The following is a 20138-nucleotide window of genomic DNA, read 5'->3' on the forward strand; positions in this document are numbered from 1 at the left end:
AACTGCAGGAGTGCCCACCCAGGGAGTTGGACCCATCTTTTCTGCTGTTTTATACAGGCACTTGGTAGAAACTCTAGTCATAGATGTACACACAATCTGTCACTTAAAAACTGGCCCACCCATGCCCGTTCCAGCTCCCACATGGCTGCCTACACCCAGCACGTATGAGCATACACGTCTGCACGTCTCCTCACTTGGGCTTCACCAGCTATTTCTGTATGTTCACATGGAGGTGGGGGTGTGCATACACACACACACACACACACACAAACACACTCACACACACACACACACATGCATACACTGCTCTTACGGCAGCCGCAGGAAGGGGCTCCAGATCCTGGAGCTGTGCTCAGACTCAGAGCTGTAGGATTGGGGCAGAGATAGTCCTGGCATGAGATACCCTTGGTCTGAGAGAAAGGGTAGGGCTCGCCTGGATACCAAGTCCCAGATGAGGGAGCTCTGTGGCCTTGGGGGGGAACAGAGAATCCCATTTGCACCCTCCCTTCCCTTTCCAAAACCAGAGTAGAAAACAGCTGTCCTGCAGCTGACACACACAAGTTTGACCCCCACAACACCAACACACACACACGTGCGAACCAGAGACTCACAGGACACAGCACGAATGCAAAACGCAAGGAGACCACATGCAGCCACACAGCATGCCTCTAACAGACACACCATGTGACGGGAGCCTAAGCCACACCAGGGTCACTCACAGCCCTCTCTCTACCACAGTCCCCAGAGCTGCCCACGACCTCATCCTTCACACCCCATCAGCACAGCATGTCCACAGAGGACAGGCACCACATGCACTCCTCCAATGGCACCCAATAGGCACCCAAGAGCACGTCCTGTCCAGCAATCACGGCTCACGTCCGTGCATGGCAAAGCAGGCCTGCCACACTATCCCCGAAAGCCTCAACCTCCAAACGGTCTGCTGAGCTTGCAGATGGTGGAAATTTAGTGAACTCATTCCCAGAACCTCTGGAGTTTAGTCCAAAGAAGAGCAAACCATAGGTTTCTCGTTCTCCGATGAACTGCTGGCATTTACTAATCCTTTGCTCACCGTGGGTGTGAGCGTGTGTGTCTGTGTGTGTGCATGTGTGTGTTCTCTTAACACAGATGGACAGGGCCACTTTCTCTGTCAAGCCTGAGCCAAGTGTGACTCCATGGACAACAGGAACCCTGCAGGCTGGAAGCAGCCTCGGGTGGACACCAGAGGACTCAGTGTGCAAACACAGGCTCCCTCCCTCCCTGAGCCACACAGTGAGGCAGCCTGAGTGCCAGCCTCCAGGACACACCCTGGCTGTAAACCCACAGCTCTCCTCTCCTCCCTCTAATCGTCGTTTCCTGGAGGTGCCTCTTTTGCTCACCGCCTGGCTTTACCTAGAGGAGACCGGTCCATAGCCTGTGCATGGAACTGGGTGGCCCCTGGAAGGCCTGCTCAGAATTTCTCCAGGGCCTGCTTTTGGTCTTGGTCAGATGAGCAGAAGTTTGGCCAGGTTCCTGTGGGCTGACGCAGAAGAAACATTGCAGAGGGAGCATTCTCAGCAAACACCTTCTGTTTATGTGTTTATTTCTAATGAGGATTTGGCCTTGGCCTTTTTACGGGGCTCCTGGGCCATGTGAGCGTGAGTGAGAGGACTTTTGGCCTCTGGCCTAAGGCTGAACGATGAGTTGAGGGACCCACTGTACCCCCTCACTACCTCCAAGCTGGGCTGGGCCCCTGTTGTCCCTTTCTCCAAAGCAGCTGGTTTGACTTCTCCTTCTAAAGAGTAATACGGCTGAATTGTGTCTATGGCCTATGGCTATTGAAGCCTTGTTAATGAGTGTGTGAGTGTGTGTGTGTGTGTGTGTGTGTGTGTGTGCTCGTGTGTGCACCTCTCTATGTGTGCTTATGCCTGTATCAGTATGTTTCTATACGTATGCGTCTATGAATTATGTTGATGTGTATCTGTATTTTTGAGTGTGTGTGCTTGTGTATATATGAGTACCTGTATGAGTGCCCATAATTGTGTTCCTATGTGTGTCTCTGAGTGAGTGTTACTTGTGTGTCTATATATGTGTATCTGTATGCGAGTATGTCTGTGTGAGTGATTTGTGCCTGTAATGTGTATGTATATGTGCATGTGTGTGCACATGTCTTCAGAGCCTTCATAGAAGAGAGTGTGGAATGATTTAAGAAAACATTGGCCTGTGATGTCGCAGGACTTCAGTTTCCCCATCTGCTAAATGAAGGAGATGGAAGAGATGATCTTTTATTTACTTCCATAAAGGGACCTACAATCACAGACATGTGGTGGGCTTGAGAATATAACAAACTGCGGTGCATATTCTGGTTCTGCATCTCCCTAGCACGTAACCTTCATCAAGTTACTGCTTTTGGAGCTTCCGTTACCTTGGTATTCAAAGGGGCACTGTGACATCTCTGTCGCAGTTTTGTCATGAGGATTTAATGAGTTAAAATAAGCGAGAGCCCTGTGTGTGTGCCAGGGTAGGTGCTTTGTCAATATTTCCTCCTCTCCATCCTTGAGTCCCAATGTTGTCCTGCGTGTCCTATTTCTGAGTGGGCAGGACTGTCAGAGCTCCCTGTGGTCTGATGGGGGTGCTGGCACTTAATACATGACAACGACCCTGGAGTGTTTAACTTTTACACCATGTTTTCCCTCCTCTCAGCTCATTCCATCTCCACAATGACGCTACGAGGTGGAGTGAGCAGGTGTCATTGCAGTGACTTGAGAGAGGAGAAAGCTGAGACTCTGAGCGAGGTGACATGTTGGGGCAAGGACCGAGGGCCCCGCTCCTGGATGCAGTGGATCGTAGGTACGCCAGCCACTTCTGGAGCAGACAGTGTCCAGAGTGCTAACCATGGCCGTATCCGAGGGGCCCCTATGAGGACACAGGACTCCTCAAACCGTCAGGCCGTCCCATGACCCCCAGACGTCCCACCCATCTAGCTACAGTTTCCTGTTCCCAGATGCACGCAAACCATCCACTGAACATACGTGTTGAATCTGCCTTTAGCACAGAAATGGGAAGAATGACTTTGTGAAGGATGGCTGGTCATTCCCAATGCTGGCTCTGATCTGCCTGCAAGAAGCAGAATCCCCTTCCCCCAAACAGTGGAGGGTGTGCATGCACAAAGCCAGATTCCTTAGTCTCATCACCCACCATATTTATACGATTTGACCCTAAGTAGCGTTTCCTGGTTTCCCCAAATCCAAACCACTGCAGAGATGGGTGGCCTGGCCCCCAGACGGTAGGGAAGAAGACAGCCTCATTTTCTGAATGGGCCCAGTCCCCACGGAGAGGTCTTGCAAGGGGGTATATTCAGTTTCACATTTAACTTTGGACAGGTTTGTAGGAAAAAAACCTCCCGAACAAACCATTTCTTAAATTATGGTGGCCCTCTGGCCAGGGGCTGCGCAGCAGGCCAGGCCCCAGGAAACTACTTGTCTGGTGAGTAGCCAGGCCTCTGCCCCTCTGATTCGCCCATGTCCCTTTCCTGGCTTGCCAGCTCCTGTTCTAAGCTGCTTTCTTGTATCCTGGCAGGATTTGACCAGGTTGTAATTTTCCTTCATGATTCTTTTTCCATTTTTCTTTACAAAAAAAGAATCAACTGTACCTGGTTGCAATTGGAATAAAAGTGATAATATACAAAAAAGCACTTTACAGATTAAAATGCTATACAAATGGAAGGCATACTATAATGTAAATGAAATCTATAATTTAACATCTATGATACAGTGTATGAGATACGTGGTTTGACTTTAAATGACTGAAACACTTTGGCTTCTAGGTTCTATAGGTACAGTATATAATATGACTTAATTGGGTATACAATATGGTTTATAGTATGCCCTGTGATCCATAGAATTATATAATATCTTATGACATCTCATATTCCTAGCACAGAGGAAAGTACAATCAAAATCAGTCAACATTAGGCTATTTTGGCATTCGAAACACAAGCCCCAGATTTGTGATTTTAACAGCTGAAGCTGGGAGGGAGGAAACTAAAAATACATACGAATGGGGAAGACATCGCTCCATCGACTGGCAATGTGGCCCACTGGGCGGGGGGATCACGGGAAGGCAGAACCCTGCAAGAATAGGTCTGGGGAAGGGGAGCAGCGGGGAGAGGCCTCTCGGGGGGAGGTGGAAGAGTGGCACTTGGCAGTGATTGTCCCTACAATTTATAAAGCCAGATGAGGAGCTATAGGGCTTGCGGTGGCCCCGTGTCTGCTGATTAGCTAGAGATTATATTGATGATGTAATAAAAATTCACTTTGTCTATTAAGTTTCACCAGGACAATCAGGAGAGATTAGATAAAAATCAGAGGAAATGAATAATAGAATGGAGGAGGAAAGCCATGAGCCACCCTCCATGCCACGTCCCCATCTGTCTCCCCTTTTTCTGCACACAATGGCGCATGAACCAAGAAGCCCCCCACCCCAGCATGCCAGGCAAAGCTGAGCTGGAAAGGTCTACTGTGCCAGGCTGTTCTTAGGGAGGGACTTGGCACTCCAGATACGACGACGCTGGTTTAAGTTTACTGACCCTGTTTAATCTTTGATTAGACCTTTGGCACAGCAGTCCCCTGGGTGCACCGGCCCTCCTGGGAGATGGGCAGGGCGATCCGGGCCTCAGCTGCCTGGGTTCCTCTGGCCCTGCAGCGTGGGAGGTGGTGTTCCATGTCCGCAGTGACACAGATTTAGGCCAGGCAGTCCCATGCCCCTCTGAGTAGGCAGAAGCCTCCCATTCTCGCAGTGCCTCCCTCTGGCCTGGCTATGCCGGAAATTCCCCGATTAGAGATGCTTCTTCAGGTTACAGTCTGGGCTCTAAATGGTCCCTACACGAGGCACATGCCACCAGAAATGGTAACACATTAATGTCCATTAGCCGCAAGGGACACATCTGTCCAGTTTGATTTGTCAGATCAGCAAGGGGCAGGACTTTGAAAGGATAGGAAAAGGAGGTCACTCTGTGTTAGGGACCATCGTCCTAGGAAGGTTGGGGCGTGGAGTTTGGGTTCTGGGGGTGGTGGAAGGAGAGAGTGGGGAGGGCACCGGAAGACCACATCACTGAGTCCCACATCTCTGCGGTGAGGGGAAGGGTATAGTTACTGCAGCTCCTCCACAGCTCAGTTCTGCTTTGCCCTGGAGAAATCCCTGGGGTCAGCAGACGCCAGGGTCAAGTTCCATGGAAGGACTAGACGAAGGGAGCTTCCCTCCCCGAAGGAGTCAGCCACAAATAATTCTGTGTCTGGGGCCCCAAAAGTCACCTCATGTATTCCTGTTCCTCCGGGCTGCATTTCTCTCCCAGAGATGGGAGAGTCACCCCAACTGCTCCCATGCAGTAAAGGGGCTGTCCGGGGGCTCTGGCACCCTTACCCAGGCGTGCCGTCTACACCGGGAGCAGTACTTCTTGGGGTCTACCAAGATTCCTCCAGTTGCAAGACCAGTGTCATCCCCGGAAATGCTGCCGCTGCTTCATCCACAGCCTGGATGCCTCCAGCCATTCCTGAGCTGGGGGCCGGCACAGAGGAAGGGCAGAGGGTATGGGGAGATTCTAACTTCTAGAACTCCACAATTTATCACTTGGGACGTTCAGCTGAGTGAGCCTCTGGGGGACAGTCTCGATGCTTCCTCGGTGACAGGGAATGTGGGCACAGGTTTAAACATTCCATGAGTAATTTCTTAGACCAAGTGGACTGTAGTTGGGAAAATGGAGGGACACTGTAGCCCTAAAGCAGGTGAGGCCAGTCCTTGCAGCTTCTGTGTGTGTCACTCACTTCCTTTGCCATATCTGCAACCCACCCACCTACCCCTGACCCCCACCTCTTCTCTCTCAGCCATGCTGGTGGTGGGTCCGGATTTATTCAAAGTGAGACATTCCTTCGTCCACCAGCCTAAGAATGGGACTGCACTGCAGTGGGACAAAAACAAAATAAAATGGAGTGAAATAAAACAAAACAAGCAGGCCTGTCAATAATCCAGCCTCCCTGCTCTGTCCCTTGCCTTTGTGCCAGCTGTGGCTTCTGCCACCCCTCTCTACCTGGGAGTCTGAGGCCAAGCGCCCCGGCAGGAAGCCTGTACTCCTCTCTGATTACTCTGCTTTTGGGGTTCCTTCATTCCTCACACTGGACATTTGCATTGGGTAGTTCTATATTTGGGGGTTTGCCACCCTCTATCACTTTCAGTTATTTTGTGGGGAGGGTGGGTTCCCACCTTCCGATTAGAGAGCTTGACCCTCAGACACCAAAGGGGCACATGAATCTGGGCCTCCTTGAGGGAGGCTTGTATTTGCCCTATCGGACACAGGGCTTTCCAATGGAGGGACGGTGCATCTCCCCCATTGCAATGGAATACCCCACATGCTCTCTGCTTTGTGGAAACCTGCCCTGCTCCCTATGTGGGGACGGTGGGGAGGGCATCCTGGAAGCCAACTGCAGTTGAGTTGATGACGTCCCTTCTCTTGCAGGCTTCTCCTCCTGCCTCTGCTGGTCTTGGGGACATTCTCTTCCCTGCGGGGTGGCCTCTCCTATGGACCCAATTTTAAAGCATTGGCTCAGCTGAGACAGGTCAGAATATTTAGAATGAATGTTTTGCTGAGAAACAAGGGAGACACAAAACCAAGGCCTTGGAGACAGTGTGAGTCCCTGACAAAGAGGGGGTGGGTTGGTCCCTGTGACCTGGAGCCCTGGTCCTGGGGGCTCCACTCCCATCTTAGCAGCCAGCCACTGTGACCTGGTCTGCCAAGTAGTCACTCCCTGCAGCCTAAGGGCATGCTTTCCCTGCGCTGAGACACCCTCTGCAATGTGTACGCCTCTCCTCTCTGGGGACCAACGCAGCTGCCTGGTCCCACGTATCACCCTTTACTCTTCATTCCAGTGGGTTTTCAAACTCAACACGATTACAACAGAATTGACTCTAAGATAAATCTAATAATTGACTTACTGAAATAATATAAAGATGAGGAAAGTCTTACGTTTGACTTTTTTTTTTTTTTTTTTTTAAGTTGAAGAGCAAATGAAGCCTTGAAAGAAGCCAGTGGTGGTTCTCCTGCCGTGTGCCTCTTTCGTTCTGATGACCAGTTGGACTTAGGTCGCTGCATGGGGGCCTCAGCTGGACCTGAGTGGGGTGTGTGCTAATGGTTCTGTCCTCTGCCCAGGCCTGTTTCATCAGGCACAGAGTTGTGAGTATGGAAGATTCTGGTGCCCCAACATACGGAACTAAGAACAAAACACATACTAAATCATAAACGAGCTATTCATTTTTGAAATGAAACAAAACTCACATGCGTACTGAAACTACAATACTTCCTGAATTTTCTGATTTCCTCTCTTGTTTTCTGTGTCTCTGCTGGTGCCCCAGGCTCACGACTGACTTGTCCAGTGAGGGTATGTGGCCCAGGGTCCCTCACCGCCCACTCAAGTAGGGGGCTCCCATTCAGAAGAGAAGGGGCCCACCCTCGACGGTAGGGGTAAGGAACGGGGTGCGGGAGAGGTTTGGCCTGCAGCTCCTGGACGGGAAGCCGGGGCTGCGGAGGAGCAGCTGCGTCAGGGCGGCAGGGGTCCGCGCTTGCATGCGGGAAGTTCCCCCTTTCACCGTCAGAGGGCAGGCGGCCGCTGGAGGAGCGGGGAGCCCTCGCACACGCATAACTTGGGGGCCCCTCCCCAAGGAAAGGTCTAGAGGTGGGGCGTGGATTCTGGGCTCTGGGATGTCCTCCTAGTGCTGTTTCGACCCAGGTTTGGGGCCGAGTAGGGGACACGGCTCTGGACGAAGGACGACCTCATCGCCAGGACCCGCCCTCCCATTCATCCTCTGTGGCCATGCTGAGTTCCTGTTGTGTTTGGGAGCCAGTCCTGAGGTCTGGGAACTGTCCCAGGTGGCCCCAGGGGCTGGGGCTCAGCTAGGAAAGCTGGGCCATTGTCACAGAGGAAGGAGCACAGAAACTGGCCAAGGCCTTGGCCCAAGGGCTGGGTTTAAGCACCTGGGTGGGACTCTGAGCTTGCACCTTGGCAGGCCTGGTGTGGGGGCTGGGGGAGGCCAACTAGGGTAAGGGAGGTTCAGATGCGGCCTGTTTGCTGAGGCCTAAGTGTTCCCTATTGGAAAGGGAGCACCTTGCCCTAAGGGGCCCCACCTCATATCCCAGCCAGAGGCACCATTTCCTCGCCCTCAGTTACAATGAAAGCATCTCCCCGGCACCTCAGCCGTCCTTCTCCTATTATCCATCATTACCCCACCATGGCACCTGGCCTCTAAGACAGGCTCCCTTCCAGCTGCCTGGACCATAAGCACTGGGAACAGAGGAAAGGAATGATGCAAAAGCTTATTGCCCCCCCCCCCCCCCCCGCCCCGGCCAGCCCTGTTCCCTCTTTCCCTGTCCGAGTAGCACCCAGCCACTGGGAATCTCTCATTTCCTCTCCCCCCTCAGAACACCCTGCAGGTGTTGCTAGGGCTGCCAAGGAGGATCAGGAACATCTGGAGCGGGGGCTCTGCAGGGCGAGGGGGTGAAGGGTCACAGGCATGCCTAGAGAGACTTCCATGGCCAAGGACACATGGCCTTCTCGTTCCTTCCCACTCACTGTGACTAATGGTGAGTCTCAGTGAGCAATGGTTTTCTGGACTCCGGAATATTCCTGCTCCTACCAGCAATGATGATGGGGTAAGGCCCTGAGCCCCCGGCTCTGCCGGTGCCAAGAACCCAATCATGGTGATTGATTTGATTAGATGCTTTTCCTCCTGGGACCCCTAAGTTGCAGAGCGCACAATGGCAGCTTGCGGGACCAGCATCCCACTACATAACTGGGAATGTTGCTTCAGGATCATGCCACCCCCTCAGAGGTAGACCTCATCACACAGCAGGTGCAAGAATGCTCTCTGTGCCTCATCTGGTGAGACCAAGCCAAGCCAAGTATTGATTTGACAGAAAGATATGGATATGTTGGGTGGATAATGGTTAGGGGATCCTATTTCTTTCTTTTCCTGTTCAGAGAACATGTCTCCTCTGCCTCACCCCGCTGGAAAGCAGAGGCCGGATGAGGGAGAGTGTTCTCATCGGTCACTCAGGGACGCCTCCATCTCCCTGGTCTCCTTCCAGGAGCTCAAGACCATAAAGCCTCTGGGAACAAGGTCCCCCTCTCCCACCACGGCAAACACTCCCAGCATCTTCGCCTCTCCATATATTCTTAGAACCAGTCAATATGATTCATTTTACATGGGCATAATTTCCTGCTGTTGCCACGGAGTCCTCCCTGCCTTGCCCATCAGCAGCGACATGATCCAGTTTCTGGTTATATTGGTCAACCAAGATATTGATATTATTAATAATGGATATCTATATGCTGACCTTTGTCCACACAACTGAATCACTTTGGGCTGGCTGTCATATTTCTTTAAGAGGTATTGATAAGCCCATTACTGGAAGGGCATGTATCATTTGAGGTGTGTGCTTTCCACTCACCTTCAAGCATCTCCTGTGAAAATCTACCCTCATTAGGTGAGCTAGTGTGGGTACATGGGCCTGTGCGAGAGGAAGTCGGTGTGCATGTGCTTATGTGGTATGTGGGCGTGGGGGTGTGTGTGTACATGCGTATGAGAGTGTGCATGTATCTGTGAGTCTGTCGTGAACACCAGCCCTTTTAGAGCTGATCAAATAGTCAATTAGAGCATTATAGGGAGGTAGCAGAATCAGAGAGTTCCTACAAATACACTGTGATGTAGTGTTTGATCTTTAGATGCCTCTTGTCTCCTAGGACTTGCGCAGGAGGCTTGGCTTTATAAGGATATTATTAGGTTGATGCCTCGTTCTGTCAATGTACCTGCCAGGCAAGAGACAGCACTCGCTGGGAGCAGTCTGGCCAGAACCAGCCACGGGGAGGTGCGCTGAAGGCTATGCTACAGGCTTGACTTGGGGGGCACGCCGGTCCCAGCCTCAGTCTCTTCCTCTGTGTAGTGGCACTAGTGAATCCTGCTCCACTTTCTTAAAGCCAGAGAGGGAAGGTTGACTCAGCTCAGCCTCTCAACCTTCTGCATGGAAACTCCCTGTCGTGGGAACACTGGCCACTCCACGAGGCCTCATTGTTTGTTACACATGGGGGGGTGTCACCCGTTGCCTGTTAGCAGGGTTCTGTGGGAGAACGCACACTTTGTGTGCTCACATGTGTGTGTTGCCCAGGCATACAGATCTCATTACTACCTCTCTTTGTGACTGCTGTCATTCCTATCTGCGTGGACAGTGGCATCAGGGAGTGCTTCTATCAAATCAGTCTACAGGGACCTGTTCCTGTTTGGACCCAGACATTCTCACTTGTCGGGGAAGACTCTTCACTCGGCCCTGTAAAGGGAAGCCAGCTAGCTAGAGAGATCTTTTGGATCCTAAGACATAATGTATGAATAAACCAGACATGGATTAATTAGGTGTGACTGCATCATTAAATTAGAATAATGAACAAACAGCCACGTATGGCATTCAAATCTGCCTAGAATGACTCCAAGGGTTGCTTTCAAGTAAGTCACCTGTCAGTTTGTAGGTTTGGGGGACTCTGGGGAGTTAGGTTCCTGTCATATCTTGAGAAGTGGATTCTTTAGGCACCACCTACTCCAGGCGAGAAGCATCCTTTAATGGGCACCCAGACTCTACAACTGAATCCAAACGATGGCTTGGTTCAATACAGCATCATCTATGCACGCTTCAGCTGCAAGCATTTCTCAGAGTGAAATACGACGGTAGCATAGGTGCTCAAGAGACAGGAGGGAGAAGTTAAGAGGTGTGGGCAGCGGATGTGAAATGTATCGATCCCATAGTATTTATGTGGATGTGCACATCGGCTCTTGTGCACGTGAGCGCACACACACACACACACACACTCATACACACTTTTTGCATTTCCATGAACTCTTTTCTTCTGTCGACACTCCCCATTTCAGCCAGAGAGATTGGAAGGTGAACTAAGTCTCGTTTAATTTTAGAAACAGCTGCTGAACGGCAGCCCCCTGCCCTTGGCCGACGGCACCCCTCACGATCCTAAGACAGAGCGACTGTGCAGCAAGAACTGTTTTTATCTTCAGCAAAGAGGAGGACACCAACAGCTAAGACAGAGGGGAGAAAATGGGAAGAAGGCTCACTTGCCTGGCCAGGGAGCTGTGGGAGAGCCTAATGCAGGGGGGCTTTGTTAGTAAGATCTGTTCGGTATCTAGAAACCTTTGATCTGGAGATGCTTTCAACAAAGGTGATAATTAATTAAAGCCGAGTGTATTGCAATAAAGTAACATCACGGTCAGTTGATGCGCTGTCCAGAGCCGGCCTTCGGAAGTGTCTGTCATTTAAACTCTTGTTGGAGGCCAGCACATTGTCATTTTTTTTTTCCTGAGCTTTGATCAATATTTTTGGCTGTTCTGTCCTCACGGAACCAGAACTACGTCTGTCTCTATGAGGGCACCCATTTATTTACATCTTGCAGATGGCCTCGTAGGATGTGTTCCTGAGCTAAGCTGCTGGGAATCGCTCTGTGTGCGATGAGTGTTAGTCAGCTCATGCTGGAGGGGAGATACAAGGGAGGATAGCAGAAACCAAATGTGGAGCAGGTGGAAGGGGAGAAGCCCTGTAAACGCGTGGTTCCCAAACAGCCCCTTCTACTCGCAGAGGGACCCAGAAAGCAGGGCAATTACCCCGGGCCTGCCCACCTGGCTGCCTTGTTGGTTCCTATGGGCAGGGCTTCAACTCCAGCTTTATACTCACCCAGAGCCACTGGAAACTGGATGAGGTGATAAGGAGGATGCCCTCAGGGCAAGCATATCAGTCTGGAAATTCCTCTGCCACCATTTCTACCTCTGTCATTGTCTTTCTGCCTTGGCATCTTTAACTGTACCCCATGTTGCCAAGTGGAACATGGGTCTTCCTCTTCAGGTCTCATGTTGGGGTTTTCGAGAGCATTTTAAATGGCAAGGAGAAGAAGGAAAAGAGGGAGATGCAGGGTGATAATAAAAGGGTTACCACTAAGTTGGGAAGGATTCTGTTCCCCTCCCTAGGCTGTCTGCGTAAGATTGCGTGCTTTCCGTGATTCTTGGGGAGTTTGTGTATTTAAAGGCCTTCAGAAAAGGCAAAGGTAACGGAGGTGAATGAGCTTCTGTAGAAAGCCCAAAAGGTGGGCAGCCGGATCCCTGCCACACCCTGCTTGCATTTAGGAGAAATGCAGCATTCTGCTTGGAGTGCCCAGCTTGACTGACTTGGCCAAGTCCTCTGTGTGTGTGTGTGTGTGTGTGTGTGTGTGTGTGTGTGTACGTGTGCGCGTGTGTGCACGAGAGCATATGGGTGTGTGTGAAAACACTACAAGAGAAAAGCAAGGCTGGGATTCCAAGGAGCAGCGGGTGGGAAAGGGAATGAATAGGGTGGAGGGAACTATCTCTGCAGAGAGCTGGGCTCTGCGGCTGGCCACTCAGCTCCTGGATGAAAGGTCAGTTCTAAAATGAGTTGATCGGTGAGCAGAAGCAAGCAAGCCTTCAAAGGGTGACGGGTGGGAGGTGAAGGAACCCTCTCCCAAACTTGGACTTCTGGGTGGGGTATTAGACAGGCAAACAAGAGCACACCTCCACATTGAAACTTAGATCATTGACAAACCCAAGCCAAGAATTCTGAGGTGGAACATGTATGGAATCACAAGGACAGCGTCATTCTCCCAAGATTCTTTCCTTTTATCCACGGACCATCTTCTTGATCATGCATATAGCCTTGCAAGAAGAAATTACTCCTAATAGCATCTTCATGCCACTTGAATTTGTCATCGCTTCTCTGCACGCGCACATGAGCGTGCACACACACACACACACACACACACACACACACTCACACAACACCTACACAGGGTGCAGCATCTTCCCTCTCTCAATCCTCTCGTACCCATAGGAACATACAGATTTTCACACTGTCTAACTATTCTCTCTGCATGTCACATGGGATTTTCCTTCCAAGTTCAGAAGCTGCTGCAGTGTCAGCCACTGTCAACCACTGCTCCCAGCTTCCTGCTGGCATTTTGGCCCTACAACTTTGTTTTCCTTTTTTTTTTTTTTTTTTTTTGCCTACAATGTTGGGCCTTATTCTCTGTTGCACCTCTCTCTCCTCTATAGCCTGCCTACTCCAAATCCTGTTTAGTAGGTCCCTACAGGGTCAATTTAGAAACGGACCACCTTCTGATAACATGGAAGGTGTGAGTCGTGCAGTGTTTTCCCCAAATCTATCTGAGGTAAGTAAGACCAGCTCTCAACCAAGGAGGTGGTGTCTCAGATGTCTTCTCAGGGATCACTCAGAAGCTCATCTCCCATCCTGGTATATCAATTATAATAATGAGGATGATAACGCTAAGAATAGTGGCAGCGATGGTCAAGCTCAAATCGCTGCCGTGTGGCGCGATCACCGGGCTTCATGAATGGCCCTGGAAACAAACCAGCTCGTTAAAAGCACTCTGTGAACTGTACAACACGCCTGTGCGAGGGGCATACCCATGACATCCATTTCTGTAACTGTTTTCCTTTGGGTTGTTTTCAAGCTATCACTTCCCTTAAGAAAAGCTTTTCTTTTTGTTTTATTTTGTTTTGTGTTTGAGGAACCATAAACATCCAGCCAACTAGAGCAGGTGGAGAGAGTGAAAGTATGCCAGGGGGTTCTTTCAACCCAATCTAGAATTCCCATTAAAGCTGAGGGGGGAAAAGAGGGTTAACGTCTCCCTGTTGAATTGCACTGAAATCTAGGCCAGCTCTGGTTCCCACACGTGTGGGATGCGCTTAGTCATGCTTGTACATGGATGCATATGCGTGCACGTGTGCGCAGTAATTTATCTGTGTATAGATTCTGAGGAAGTCTGTTTAGAAGATAAATGAAATCATGCATAAGCAGAAAATAACCACCGATCATTAAATAAAGTGATCATTTCCCCAATTTTTTTTTCTTTGCTCCTAAATGGGATACTTATCAACATCTGGAGTTTGAAGGTTTTTTTTTTTTTTTTTGGAATGACTACTATTGCTCATTTTCTTTAATGAAACATATTTTTTTAAAAATGGTTTTCTTCTTTTCTTATTACAGCTATCCCGTTTTCCATATCTCTTTCTCACAAGGCATATCTTTCTTTTAAAAACTATAGGTGTGTGCCCAGCCATTCATTCTATCAGCGTCTTTCCCTGGACAGAAATGAATTTTTATTTTTCAAAGTAATTTTTTTTAAAGCTCACCTTAATTGAGCATATGCCCACGCTGATCCTTCAGCTTCACTGTCTCTTAGACTCATTTGAAAACGGAAATCAGATAGAGCCTCACTGGTTTTAATTCACCTACCTCAGGAAAAAAAAACAACAAAAAAACAAAAAAACCCAACGAGCCCTCTCGGCTAAAGTCAAGTGGTGGAAACTCAATGTTCTGAGAATTGTTACATCTTACATGAAAACACGAGACATAATTTTATGAAGATGGTCACAAATCACCAAAACATAATCATAACCCTCACCCTTTTCCGTTCTCCCAGAGGCACCCCACATCATGGGGCTTCAGGCATTTCCTACTCAGATACCATTGAAATGAGAGGTGCATCTGCTGAGGAGTATATTTTAAAACGATATACTCTCCAGTGCTCTATCCACAGCAGGTTCCATTACTCTGTCCCCACCCTGCCTCTGGATATAGTGTGAAAGTATGAGGAGCTAAAGTTCCTGCAGCTGTAGCTCCTGGATTGGGAGCCCCTGGGGTTGCCAGTAGAGTAGATTTTCCTCCATGCAGCTGGGGGGGGGGGGGGGGAATCTCAATGCAAAGTGGTTACCCAGGCCACAGATGTGTTCTGACTGGTTAACAAGGGGGGCTGTGATGTGGACTTGGCTGTTTATATTAAAATGCATTGTAGGCTCTGGGAACAAGCATACATCAGTAGTAAAGGCTGTTTAAACCTTTGGGGACAGCCCTATGTTTAGATTACATTAATTCATAAATATTATACTAAATACCACTTAAATTGGGCTTAAATGACTTCAAAGATAATGCATTACAATATGGCTATCCAGAGAGCACTAGTCTTTATGTCTCCCAGTAACTCCGTCTTTGCTGCCTCCTATCCTGCTAGACCAAAGTTATGAATGGATTGCGGGCTTGTTCGTGTGTGGTCCAATATGTATGTGTGTGTGTGTGTTTATGTGTGTGTGTATTTTAAGTCACTGCCTCAGTTTGTTCTGCAGGAAATAAAAATAAGAAAGAGAAATAAATACAAAGTGACAGAAGGGAGGAACTAGACCAGTGGGTGACCTGTTCCCTTCTCCAAGGGAGAAAAATTCTATAGGAAGGGGCAAAAAATTGGTCCTTAGCTCACTTCTGCTGCTACCCCAGGAGTTGGCCTCTCTCCTTTTTAATCAATAGTACATTGTTTTTCTCTTTGGAACCTGGGAAAACAATCTTTCTCAAAGTGTTTCTAATGGGATAAAAAACAAGACTCGGAGTTAGCAGCGAGAAGTGGCATTAAGTGGGTTTTCTTATTTAGGTGTTGTTTCTTCAAATTGTAATTCTGGGCTTTTCCCTCCCCCTTTCCTTCTCTGCCTAGCACCCAGATCTCCCCTTGCCCAATTGCTTTCTGGTCTTCAGGGGGTGAAGTTACCTTTACAGTAATTACCCCAGTTCACAACTGCTATTTGCTGCCACCCCAGCCCAACACCCTTTCTCTGATACCGCTAGGTTTGCTTCACAACACCCACCCACTCCCTCCTCCACAGACTCCCAATTTGACTGGAGTAATTGCCTTTTAAGGTTCACTCTACGCATGGCAGGTATTCCATTAACCCTTAGAACTCCTTCCTTCTTTAGTTACCTGAAATGGCAGGTGGCCAACAAATAGATATCCACCTGAAATCTCATGCATTTAATTTAATTTTTAGTTCTTTTTCTTTTATTTTCTTCCTTTCTCCTTCCTTCCTTCCTTCCTTGCTTCCTTCCTTCCTTCCTTTTTTTCGCCAATACCATATATATGCCATCCTCACTGGAGGCCACTGTTCTGTGATGTCTCTCAATTTTATCCCAATATGATTCATTAGAAGTTAGAAATTCAAGAACGGGAAAGAAAGAGCCACAAATATGCCCTGAAACCAGGCTTAACAAAGGCATGTTTCTATCCCTAGCCTCATGCTGTCAATTTAGAGTTGGGGAAAATCTAGAAGCCAAATGCAACCGTCATTCTTCAAGCCTCATCGTGCTTTTTGACTTAACAGTAATTAATTACCAGCGGCAAGCAAGTAATGTTTTAAGGTGGCTGGAGGCTTATTTTATCAGGATTAGCTAATAAATCAGGCTGTATCACTGAAGGAAGAGTTCAAACTCTTCTAGGACTGAATAAACCAGACCTCAGAAACTGTTTCATTTTTTCAGCTCTCCCTGAGCTTCCAGGCACTCGTAGGGATATTGTGGCCCATCCTTGCCTGTAAAAATCTGAGGGAAGGAGAGGCCGGAAGTTTCATAGGGAAAATAAATGCTCAGTCTGTGAAGGGTGAGCTGCGACGAGGCACCCAGCATGCTGGAGCCAACGGGCCTGCCTGCCACGGAGGGAGTCAGTTTAGGGGAAGAATTATTTAGAAAATGAAGTTTTGCTTGTCCTAGGAATCCTGGCCAGATATGTGTATGTCTATATATGTTATGATGTATAGGATACAACTACATATATCATAAGCTTCTCTACCTTCCTTATGCAAATGATGATAATTCTACTTCTTTGCTACAATACAAGGGAGTCCAAATAACATCAGAAACAGTGATGACACCAGCAAGAAGGGCTCATGAGACGAAACCAAGGAATATTGTTAAAGTTTATCTTCATTTGAAATAAAGAAAAAATAAACTGCCCCAACCCAGATCCCAGGAAGCTCAGCTCTTCACAACTGTCTTTTGCCTCTAGTGGGTTCTGATTTTTTTCTCTAACTTGAAAATCTTAAACCGTCACAAGAACTGATCATTAAGATGGGCAAAGGATTTCCCTAACCATGCTTTTTAAATTTTATTCATTACTATGTTTAAATCTGGGGACGTATTAGAATGACAAAGGTTTGATACAAACCTTGATTAGCTTGTAGGGAGCTTGATTGCAAAGGGAAAAACTACAAAGATATGGTTGACTTGAGGGGGGGAAAGGATCAAATATTTTAAACACTGCCTCTCCATTCCACCTTTCCAGTTTATCTTCTCAACAGACATTTTCTCCATATTGGATAAAGGTAGGTTTCTCTCTCCATTACAGCCCCCACCCTCACCCCACCCCCCAAAACTCAGTATATTTCCATTCTGCTGTATTTTTGTACTACTCCACATGCCATTAACTTTAAGATTTACTCCTCAGCAGGCAAGCTGGAAGATGCTAAAGCCAATAAAAACTGCTCTCTGGGACTCCAACTATGAAGAGTTTGGAGCTGTGCTTAGTATTCGGATGAAGGGAGGGCTGGAGAAGGAGGGAGGTTGTGATAGTGAAAACCACTGCTGCTTAGAGAGCCAGACAGCTCTGCGCTCTGCACCTAATGTGCTGGAGGATCGGCTCTGTTCATAGCCCATTTGTGGCCAAGGATGAGGCTGCTCTCCGTGTGTGGGGGTGTGTGCGTGTGCATGTGTGTGTGTGTGTGTTTTCATCCTTAAAACCACTAGCTCTAACACAGCGTCTTCAGTGGCTCTCCACACTACTGTTTATTAAAAACAGAATGTCCATACACATCCCTTACAACTTCCATAGCCCGGTGCTCTTTCCCTGCCTGCCGATCAATCTCTCTCACAAAACATTTAACTTGCCCACACGGCTCCAGCCCCGGTTAATCCCCGTTGCACATCCGATACATGACTGTTAGAGAGCGGAGCACTGGGCTAATTTCGTCACCCACCAGCCACCCACACACATTCTACAACTGAACACATTTGGGGCTCTGCCTTAAAGATAATAAAACAAGGAGAACACAGGCAGGCTTCAGACAATTCCCACGACCACTTTCCTAAAAAGTTGCTGGGTTTTAATTCTTTGATTATTCTGTCTCTCCCTCCCCCAAGTATTCACTAGCAATGACTGCTTCAAGGGAGAGAAATAACGTACTATAAACCTCTCTGCATGGTGAGTTTGGGATAATTTAGGCTATACCTTTTAAAATGCATATCTTGCAAACACAGACTTCCCCCCTCCCCCCAAAAGCTCTACTTTCCTGAGAAGGGGATCATTCAGGCTTCCCCGACTCCCCACTCCACCCAGGGGATGGCTGGTTCCTTGCTAATTCTTGCCTTAGGTTTTGTCCCTCCTTCCTTCAAACATTCAACCCCCTCCCCCACCACTAACACCACAACCGGATTACTGAGGTACACATATCTACAGGGAGAGTTCACTGTTACATTGATAGCGAAATAAAAATATCTCTTTGAATTTGTCACCTCTCTCCTTTTTAGACGGCTGCGCTCCTGCTACTCTGGCCCGGAGCGGAGAAGGGGGAGACCATCTCCTCTTAGTATTTTCAGCACCACGGCGATGGACAGCACCTCGATCCCTGGTCGGCTGAGCGTCTGCCAGTCTGCTCAACGTCCCGGACTCGGCCGGTGCAGATGTCCCCGTCCCAATCATTTAAGTCGCTGTACCCAAAAATTCAAGCCCTATTTCCCCTCGATCCTCTCTGTCTTTCTCTTCATATTCTGCTCCCACTGCTCTCCCCACGGCACCGCTTCTATCAGCTCGTCGCCCCAAACCCAATCTTGCCCCAGCGAACAGCTCCCCACGCACCCAGTCCTGGTCTCCGCTGCCCGAGCGCCTCCCTCCTCGGCGTCCGCCCGAGGCTCCCTCTCGCGCCGTCTCTCGCTAGTCCGTCGCCTGCCGGCCGGTCCGACCGCCAGCTCCTTCTCCCCAGCAAAGTTGGGAGGGAAAGGTGCACTCACCTTTGTGCATGCCTGTGAACCTGTCCTTCAGAACCGTAAGCTCGTAGATCTTGCCGAACTCCTCGAAGAGGGGCTTGAGGTCCTTCTCATCCAGGTTGCGGGGGATCTGCCCAATGAACAGCTTGATGGCATCGTGGTCCTTCATGGGAATGGTCGACGGGTTCCCCGGGCTGTGGCTTAATCCGTTCATGTGCCCGGCGCTGCCCGGGCTGCTACCGAGCCCGTTGGTACTGAGGCTCGCGTTGTCAGCCTGTCCGTTTGCTAACGTGGCCATCTTTATATACATAGAGAAAATCTTCTTTCCTTTTATTCTTTCTCGCTCGCACTCTCTCGCTCCTCTCCCTCGCAAGCTCGCTCGCGCTCACACACGCACACGCATACACACACTCGGGTTCTCTCCCCCTCGGTTTCGCTATATCTCGCTCTCCTCTCGCTCTCTGCTCTCTTTCTCTTCTCTCGCTCGCTCGCGCTCGCGCTCTCTCTCCTCTCCCCCCTCCCTCTCCTCTCTTCTCTTCTCTCTCTCCCTCTCTCTCTTTCGGTCTGATCTGATTTTTTTTTTTTTTTTTTTTTTTTTTACATTGAACAGACAGGATCTCTGTCCTTTCCGTTTAAACAGGCTGGACCGGTTCAAGTTCCCAGTCAGACCAGGGGTGGGGGCAGCGAGGGCGCGCGTGAAGAAGGGGTCTCGGGGACCGAAGAGGGCACGATGGCGGGGGGCTCCCGCACGACGGCGGGCGGCGGCCGGGAGCCGGACGGCGTGGGGCGGCGCCGGCCCCGCGCGCCTCCCCCGTCGGCGGCCCCGGCGAGCGTCGGTGGTACAGTCCGAGACGGCCCCCGGCTATAAATAGCGCCAGGCGCATGGCTCTTCGGGAGGCGCTGAGATTCCGGCGCGGCAGCCGCGAAGAGCGGCTGCCTGTTAGGAATCGGGTTGCTGGCCTCCTCTTTGCCTTTTGGGGGTTCTTTTTGTTATAGCAGCAGGTGCAACTTTTTATATTTTAAAAACATAGCTTTTCATTTTTGTGTGGGTATGTAGTGGGGCGTAATCCACCGAGCTGCGCTCTATTAGGGCGCCAGGCGGACGAAGCAAAGGCCGGGATGGCGGGCGGGGCGGCGGCGAAGGCAGCGGTGGAATGGGCGCTTTTCTCTCCCATTTGGTTCCCTTTATTTACTTAGACTAGAAAAAGCGAGCCGGCTTGGAGGGAGTACGCCCAGCGAT

At 49.5% G+C, this 20138-nt stretch overlaps 1 protein-coding gene across 50 annotated transcripts in view; it reads right to left on the reverse strand.

The window, feature by feature from the left end:
• Positions 1-19526, reverse strand: part of CELF4 (CUGBP Elav-like family member 4) — a 296935-nt gene extending 277409 nt beyond the window's left edge. For 38 of the 50 annotated variants that reach the window (XR_012498763.2, XM_074340080.2, XM_074340093.2 and 35 more), the window contains exon 1: positions 18923-19340. Coding sequence is in view for 49 of the 50 variants with exons in the window: in XM_074340080.2 (XP_074196181.1) it covers positions 18923-19208 (286 nt within the window). In the remaining variant the exon portion in view is untranslated. Of the gene's footprint in view, positions 1-18922 lie in introns of all 50 variants that reach the window. The other 12 variants (XM_074340074.2, XM_074340060.2, XM_074340058.2 and 9 more) reach the window with 10 other exon arrangements.
• Positions 19527-20138: the final 612 nt, after the last annotated feature.

This window comes from Rhinolophus sinicus, chromosome 4 (genome assembly GCF_057876585.1).
Source record: "Rhinolophus sinicus isolate RSI-liver-muscle chromosome 4, RSI-T2T, whole genome shotgun sequence".
Taxonomy (NCBI): Eukaryota; Metazoa; Chordata; class Mammalia; order Chiroptera; family Rhinolophidae; genus Rhinolophus; species Rhinolophus sinicus.